The 8,182-nt window shown below is 44.7% G+C and overlaps 1 protein-coding gene across 1 annotated transcript in view; it reads left to right on the plus strand.

Moving 5' to 3' along the window:
- CDS2 (CDP-diacylglycerol synthase 2) overlaps positions 1-7,566 on the plus strand; it is a 55,957-nt gene extending 48,391 nt beyond the window's left edge. Inside the window, exons 7-13 of the mRNA XM_032859137.1 lie at positions 303-385; positions 2,285-2,372; positions 2,894-2,962; positions 3,865-4,017; positions 5,720-5,839; positions 6,811-6,914; positions 7,174-7,566. Of these exons, the coding sequence (XP_032715028.1) occupies positions 303-385; positions 2,285-2,372; positions 2,894-2,962; positions 3,865-4,017; positions 5,720-5,839; positions 6,811-6,914; positions 7,174-7,306 (750 nt within the window). The 3' untranslated portion in view covers positions 7,307-7,566. The remainder of the gene's footprint in view (positions 1-302; positions 386-2,284; positions 2,373-2,893; positions 2,963-3,864; positions 4,018-5,719; positions 5,840-6,810; positions 6,915-7,173) is intronic.
- The last annotated feature ends 616 nt before the right edge of the window (positions 7,567-8,182 follow it).

The raw sequence follows: 8,182 nt of genomic DNA on the forward strand, positions 1-8,182 counted from the left end.
CAGCACTCAACATTTATGGAGAAAATGAGACGTACTCAGGCTTTCAGAGCATAGAAGGACTTGTTCACTGGTGGGCCCTGTGGTCCCTACTTTAGGTGGTAATTGTAGCTGGGGGCAACGTTAATCCCAAATGCCTGTTCTGTACCTTTTTACTTCCAATAAGACAGGTAGAGAAGCAGACGTATTTTCTACCTGTTTTGTTGTTGTTGTTGTTTAGCAATTTCTATTTGTTATTGACTGTTATTTGAAGTTCCTTTCAAGGTAACAGGTAGGTCAAATGTATTCTTGATTTTCTTTTGCAGTTTGGCTGGACCCATGTAACATTACTGATTGTTGTAACTCAGTCACATCTCGTTATCCACAACCTATTCGAAGGAATGATCTGGTGAGTGATGTCAGGGAGGGAGATTTCCCTTTTATTTTGTGGGTTTTCTCATGTCCAGGTAGACTGAGAATCCCTGCTTACCTTCTAAGCCGGGGGTTCTCACCTTGAGCTACGTCAAAATCCCATGCAGGGACTGGTTACAACACAGATCACTGGGCCTCACTCATGAGGCCTCAGCAGATTCAGTAATGAGAATTTGAACCACTAGTACATTCCCAGGTGATGCTGCTGGTCAGAACATATACTTAAGAACCGATATTCTAGACTAACAAGTACATGGATAATTAAAGAATCAAAGACAATGCAACCCTATAGCAACAGATTTAAAAAACTAAAGGAAAATGCCGTGATCTGGTAAAATGTAAACTGCCAACAGTTATGAAGAAGAAAACTTGAAAAGATCACTAACTGTTAAAGATCTTTGAAAATCACCTAAGAATCCACATCTGGGAAGAAAACAACCAATGATAATAGCAGAGTTTTATCTACCCCTTCATACTAAAGCTGATAAGCTGGGGAGGCAGAAAGAAGAATGTTAAACTGATTTCTTTAATGATTACAGATAAACCATTGTAAATATTGGCAAATAGAATCCGGCAATGTGTCAAAAGCACCATGTACTCATTACTTAGTAGATTTTATTCCAGAAATGCAATGGTTTCAGTAGGAAATCTGTCAACATTTATGGAAATCAGCAGGCTGGATGATTTTGGTGAAAGGCGAAGGCATATCCTCGTTTATATAAGAGGTACTGAAGTGTTGTACTTAAGACCCCAGACGGTGCTCTGTTTTCAGATCTCAGAATGAGGGTATAGTAATACTCACCTCCTGAGGAATAAATTAGTAAATATATCTAAAGTGCTTGGAACAGAGACTAGCTCATATAAATGCTGGTCTTACTACGTTTAAAACAATGGTAGTAATGGTCTGGGGAGGCTCGCAATTTTCCCCTTTCAGTTTTTGTTAGGTAATTCTAAGGAATGGCTTCTGATAAGTCCTTATCTTTAGGGCCAAACATGCCACTTGTTCCTACAGTGAATCATATTAAAATCTCTGGTTATTGGTTTTCAGCTTTACCTACAGGATTTAACTGTAGGTATAGAAAATAAGAAGAGCAGAGAATATGTGCAAGAAGCCTGGACAAAGTAAATAATGGGCGGGGTTGTGAGGATACAGATGCTCCCTTAACAAACAGAAGATATTGCCTCTAGTTGATGGGCTGGGAAGTCAGAGATTTACGTAGATTATGGTAAATACAGAACTTGAAATAGAGGACATTTGAAAAACATGACGGTCAGAGAGTGGAGAGGAAGGAGAGCAGAAGGATACAAGTGTGGAAATGGCCTCCTTTTTCATAGTGGGGATCAGCAGGTGAGGAGGGGGGTGCGGGAGCTGGAAAAGATAGCTAGATCTGTGAGTTGTGGTTCTGCGCTCGGCGTAGCCCTAGGGAGAGGGAGTGTTCCTGAGAGCTAGTCATAAACCGTTCACCTAGATAAATTATGAAATAGACATGAAGTAGTCAGGAATGAGTAAAAGTAGTTATTTGGGGGGAATGGAGATAGGGAGGGGGAAACAAGGAAAACTTTCTCTTCTTTACAGTTCAAATTTGTGTTACCACGTGCATATATTACTTCATAACAAAAAAGGAACACATGACATTTTATAGAACCCCACCTCTATTTACTCGGGAGCCATTTGGTAAAGATTGGAATGTCTGCTGTGTGCCAGGTACTAGGTATAGCTTGTCTGGTATTTTCTTTCTTTCTAGCTTATTCCTTCATGGATGACAAGTACTTACGGGTTATTTTGTTCCTGGAGTTGATGAATGGCATTGTTTTGTAGACCTCTGAGGTATTGTCATCTGGGGAGAGTTGGTTTTCACTTTGGTTTACTCCCTAGGTTCATTGTCCCCATCTCTTGTGTGATCTGTAATGACATTATGGCCTATATGTTTGGCTTCTTCTTCGGTCGGACCCCACTCATCAAGGTAAATGGGTCACCCTCACATGAAATACCACTGTGAGGGGAGGGTGGTCCTTTCTGTAGAGTAGATCAGCTTGGGGCAGAAGAAGTCTAGCTTGTATGAATGTCTTCATGTCGTCCTGGAGAAAGGCTGGTGATTACTTAGTTTTAGGAGAAAAGCCAAAGGAAGACGACTATTCATAGAGAAAAAAAGAGCTAACAGAGAAAATATCTTATAGACTATGTAGACACATTTTAGGGACTTTGATCGGAATTTGCGTGTTGTCATTTAATTTTATTTTATATGTGATATTAAATATATTTATATATAAACTGGGACAGAAGGGAAACTGAGGGGTATCAGGCCAGGAACAAGGAGACCAGGCAGGGGTTGTTTTAGAAGGGAAGGAGGTTAACAGAATGAGATGGGGTTTTTGTTTTGTTTTGTTTTGTTTCTTATAGTAGGAAGGTTTTAAATAAGTAATCATTGTTCTCAAAGCCAGTTATCAAAATGCCCTTTGTTAAGAATTTGCTTTCTGTCTGTAGCTGTCCCCGAAGAAGACCTGGGAAGGCTTCATTGGGGGCTTCTTTGCTACTGTGGTGTTTGGCCTTCTGGTAGGTGGTGGTTCGCTGCTGGGTGGGGGAGTGGACAGAGACCTCACACCCTCCCTCAGAGCTTGTCCAAGGCTAGAGAGCTTGTTTCCTGAGGTCCAGGACTCTGTCCTGCTGCACGGTAACCTTGCCCCTGCGGGGCATGAGTATGGCACGCTCTGTATCTAGCCCCATGCCAGTTCTCAAACAGGGTCTTGGCAGCTGAGGGGCGGGTCCACGTGTGCCTGCACTCCCCTCAGGCCGAGGCATGCGACGCCCAGCAGGTAGTGTTCTTGTCCACCCTTTTGATATTTCAAGGTTGAGTGACTGGCAGCTGAGAGTAGGAGGGGAGGTGGGCTCTGCCGCTTTGGCCGAGGTTCTCTCCCATGTGCGTCCTGTGGGAGGAGGATGATCTTCTCGCCCTAACCCTGCTTCTGACCATCAGGCCAGCCTCTCTCCTTTTTCAGGGGTGTCCAGCCGTCCTCTAGTACCGATTCCCTTTCTTCATTGCTCTTCCACCTTCTTCCCCCAGGCTGGCTGTCTCTCACTGTACCACTCCCTGACATCCTGCCTCCAGTTCAAATGAAACTAAAAGATCCTGAGGAAAAGGGACCATAGCTCCCCTAAATGGGGAGAATCTACTTGTAGCTCTTTGCCCAAATTCCTTCAGGTCTCTCGTGGATTTTGACCTGGGTGTTCAGGCAATTCTGTGTAAAGCCTCAGCAGGCCATGCACCGGTTTTTAAATCCTTTTCCAAATTCAGGCAAAATACTCCTGTGGGGAAGCATGAACCTCTGATTTAGTGCCCAGCTCACAGTTAGCAGGGTCCTAGGCCCTGTGAGGGGGACAGCCAAACCCCATGTGTGCTGCCCGGGTGGGCTGGCTGGGCCTTGTGTCTTCTGCCCGACTCTGCTTTTCATCCTCAGCTGTCCTATGTGATGTCCGGGTACAGATGCTTTGTCTGCCCCGTGGAATACAACAATGACACCAACAGCTTCACTGTGGACTGTGAGCCCTCGGACCTCTTCCGTCTGCAGGAGTACAGCATTCCTGAGGTGATCCAGTCGGTCATTGGCTTGGTATGTGCCACTCACATCGGGCAAGCTATCCTTGGTTAGGTGGTGACTATAGAGAGAGTGAGCCCTCTCTCCACCACTGCCACTCCCTCAGAAAAAGCCTAGCTTCCTCCCTCCACAATGCCAGGGCCCAGGATAGAGGAGACTCGCTCAAGTCAGGGTGAGAGCAGAAGGAGACCTTTCATCTCACCTCAGTTCATGTATTCCAGTGGTTCTCAAACTGCTCTGTGGATCCCTAAGGAACCCTGAGATCCTTTCAGGGGGCCTGTGAGGTCACAGTTATTTTCATAATAATAATATGACATTATTTGCCTGTTTTTACTTTGTTGACATTTGCTGTGAATGGTGCAAAAGCCGTGGTGGGTAAGCTCGCTGATGCTCTAGCACAAGTGAAAGCAGTGGCAGCAAACTGGACTAAGTCGTGGGATTCTTCATGCCACACACTCGCAGTTAGAATAAGCCAGCTCCTCGTAAGAATGTCTTTGATGAAAACGTAACATGGTTCATTTTATTATATTCTGACCCTTGAATACATATCTGTCTATATACTCTTGTGTACCCAAGTGGAAACTATGCCTAGAACATTTGTGCTAAATATGGCAGTCTGGTGCTTACCTAAAGGAAAGCGCGCATGCGCTTGTTTGAGTTATGAGCTGAGCTAGCTGCTTTTTTTTTAATAGGGACATACTTTTTACTTGAAAAGAACTGACAAACTCCAGTGTTTCAGCCTTGTGTATTTGATAACATTTTTCTTGAAAATGAATGAAGTGAGCCTGTCACTTCAAGGAAAACCCCTGACAGTGATTGTTACTGATGATAGAATTTGGATTCCAAGTGAAAATTAATATTTTGGAAAGCATGTACCTGTCCCCGGAGTTTGACAGCTTCCTGATACTTCAAATGTTTGTGGATGAGAGCTGCAGTGATTTTTTTGTGTGTGATTTTTATAGTGATTTTAACATACGATGTTTTGACATTGTATATAGCAAACTGTCTATACTTGGAAGACTTACATAACTTGGTGAACTATCGTTTTCTAAATGGCCAGTGCGTGGTGTTACAACTGTCAAGTGTGGGTCAAAGATCCATTCAAAGTGAAAGACAGATCAATGGATTTTAATGTTAAGAGCTCAGAAAGTTCATTTGTAGGATTTCAAATTGCACACTGCACCAAATTTTTAAAAAACTACCACTTGTCGAGTTCTGGTGTAGTGTCAGAGAAGAATACCCATAATTATCTAAAATACTTTTCCTTGGGGCACTTCGGTGGCTCAGTGGGTTAAAGCCTCTGCCTTAGGCTCAGGTCATGATCCCAGGGTCCTGGGATCGAGCCCCGAATCTGGCTCTCTGCTCAGCAGGGAGCCTGCTTCCTCCTCTCTCTCTGCCTGCTTCTCTGCTGAGTTATGATCTCTGTCTATCAAATAAATAAAATATTTTTTAAAAATAAAGTAAAATACTCTTCCTTTTTTCAGCCACTTAATTTGTGTGAGGCTGGATTTTCTCCACATACTTCAATTAAAACATCATATTGCAACAGACTGAATGCACGATACTGAATGTCCTCTATTAAGCAGAGCAGTACAGAGTTACAGACAAAATCCAGTTTTCTTACTAATTTTGTTTTTGGAGGGAAAATAGAGTTCATTTCATAAAGACTCGCTTGTGTTAACAAGGCATCTTGACTGATTTCATTTATTCTTCTCAGACAACAGTCTGGATGTACCCCTTCCAGATCCACAGCATCGCCCTCTCCACGTTCGCCTCGCTCATTGGCCCCTTTGGAGGGTTCTTTGCAAGTGGATTCAAACGAGCCTTTAAAATCAAAGTAGGAAAACCCTCTTTTCTGTTTCTCTCATTGTCTCCCAGCCTGGTCTCCTCCTGTCCCACCCCATCCACCACCCCCTCCTTCAAAATACCAAGCTGTAAATACCAAGCTATAAACCAGACTATTAATGCGTGCTCTTCTTCACCCATGGGTGGGATTTAGGCTGGTAAATTTAAAGTACATTGTTTCCGGGGCGCCTGGGTGACTCATTTGGTTAAGTGTCTAACTCTTGATTTCAGCTCAGGTCACGATCTCGAGGTCCTGAGATCAAGCCCCACATCAGTCTTGGCACTGGGCATAGAGCCTGCTTAAGATTCTTTCTCTCTCTGCTCTTTGGCCGCCCCCTCCCCACATGCACGCGCGCGCTCTCTCTCTCTCTCTTTCTCCAAAAAACAACAATAACATTGTTTCCAAGAAAATTCATCGTAGTTGACCCTTGAACAGCATAGGGGTTAGAGGCACTGATCCCTCCCTCCTGTCCCCATCCTTCCACGCAGCAGAAAATTCCCATATAACTGTTGACCGGAAGAATTACTGATAACAGTTGATTAACACTTATTTTGTATATTATATGTATTATAGACTGTATTCTTACAATAAAGTAAGCTAGAGGGAAAAAAATGTGATTAAGAAGATTTGAAAGAAGAGAAAATGCATTCACATCAATGTACTGTATTTACTGAAAAAAATTCACGTATAGGTGGACCCGTGTAGTTCAAACCGCTGTTGTTCAAGGGTCAGCTGTAGTTGGATTTTCAGTGTATTTGTTCATATATCTTGTATCTTTCTTCAGAAGAAACATTATATCATAAGACTCTGTCCTATTATACCCTCAGCCTTTGAACCAATACTTCTTACTTTCTGTTGCCCTTAGCTACTCAGGACAGTAGCTGGGCACTGAGGTGGGACAGTAGGCCAGGGTTTGGGGTTGGCCTCCCCAGGTTCACCAGTCTTGCCTCTGTTTTTAACAGGACTTCGCAAACACCATTCCTGGCCACGGAGGCATCATGGATCGCTTTGACTGTCAGTACCTGATGGCCACCTTTGTTAACGTGTACATTGCCAGTTTTATCAGGTACAGTGCCTTTCCATCTGGACCAAGTTGGTGGGATTTTGAATGTGGTGAAATTCTAGAAGTGTAGCTACAAATCAGTGGGAGGGAAATGCATCCCAACCATGAATGCGGTTTTCGGTTGCTATTCTGTCTGGGTTCTCTGAGGGTCCCCCTGCCCTCCACAATACGGAATCCAGCGGGAATAGCAGCCGTTTGAATAATCAGGCCCCAGAAACTGCTGGACCTCTGCTCAGTGCTGTTTCCTCACATTCTCTTCCAGGGGCCCCAACCCAAGCAAGCTGATTCAGCAGTTCCTGACCTTGCGTCCAGACCAGCAGCTGCACATCTTCAACACCCTCAGATCTCACCTGGCTGACAAGGGGGTGCTGACAGCTGCCGTGGAGGATGAGTAGCGGCCCCAGGCCCAAGACGGCAGGAGCAAGCGAGCGAGGGGCTAGGCTCCAAGGCAAAGTCCCCCTGGTGTGACTCAGTCGATGACAAGGCTTCAACTCACTGTCTTTTTTTTTTTTTTTTTTTGTAGAGTGTTTTTTATTTGTGGGTTTTCAGAACAATCTGTATATACAGTCTATGTGCTTATGATTTGGGTCGTGGGTAAACTACAGCTCTGAGTTGGAAAGAAGTCACCGGGGTCAGACCTTTCAGGCTTTTTAAATGGAAGTTTTAACCTGGAAGACACTGTTGCCCACCTGGGGTGTATCTGCTTGGTGCTTCTTGCTCCCAAGCTAGAGCTTCTGTTGCCGGGCTCCATCAGGGAGGGAGTGGATGTTCATCTGTGGCGGACCAGTTTAGGGCCGCCCCCCGCCCCCCGGCCTGCCGTTGTAGCTGCCTCCAGCTGGAAAGAGGTGCACGGCTTGGATGTCTTTGCCCCGGAGAGCTTTCACCTGGGCCTCTCGAGAATCCCAGCCCTGGAGTGACGGGACAGTTGCCTTCTATCTGGAGGGACAAAGACTGTTTAATTAGATAAAAATTCTACCTGCAAGGTCCTGTGGGGTGTGAGCTCTGCTTTATGACATGGGTTAACCTTACTTCATCACAGACTGAAAGAAGGCTTCAATATTTTTTTTCAGGAAGCACGACAAATTATTTATAATAGTCCGAAAAAGTACACTGTAATATTTTGAGTGTATGCGGTAGAACATGCCATCACGAGCCCTTCCCCCAGGTGGTCGGCTCACGTGGCTCCTCTTGGGCAGTCCGGCTAACTGTGTCTTTTCTGGGCCGGTGCCGTTCACGTTTGTGCTGTAGACTTGTTGCTGCTGAATCCCTCC

The sequence above is a fragment of the Lontra canadensis genome, unplaced genomic scaffold (assembly GCF_010015895.1).
Source record: "Lontra canadensis isolate GAN:19392208 unplaced genomic scaffold, GSC_riverotter_1.0 scaffold16, whole genome shotgun sequence".
Lineage (NCBI taxonomy): Eukaryota > Metazoa > Chordata > Mammalia > Carnivora > Mustelidae > Lontra > Lontra canadensis.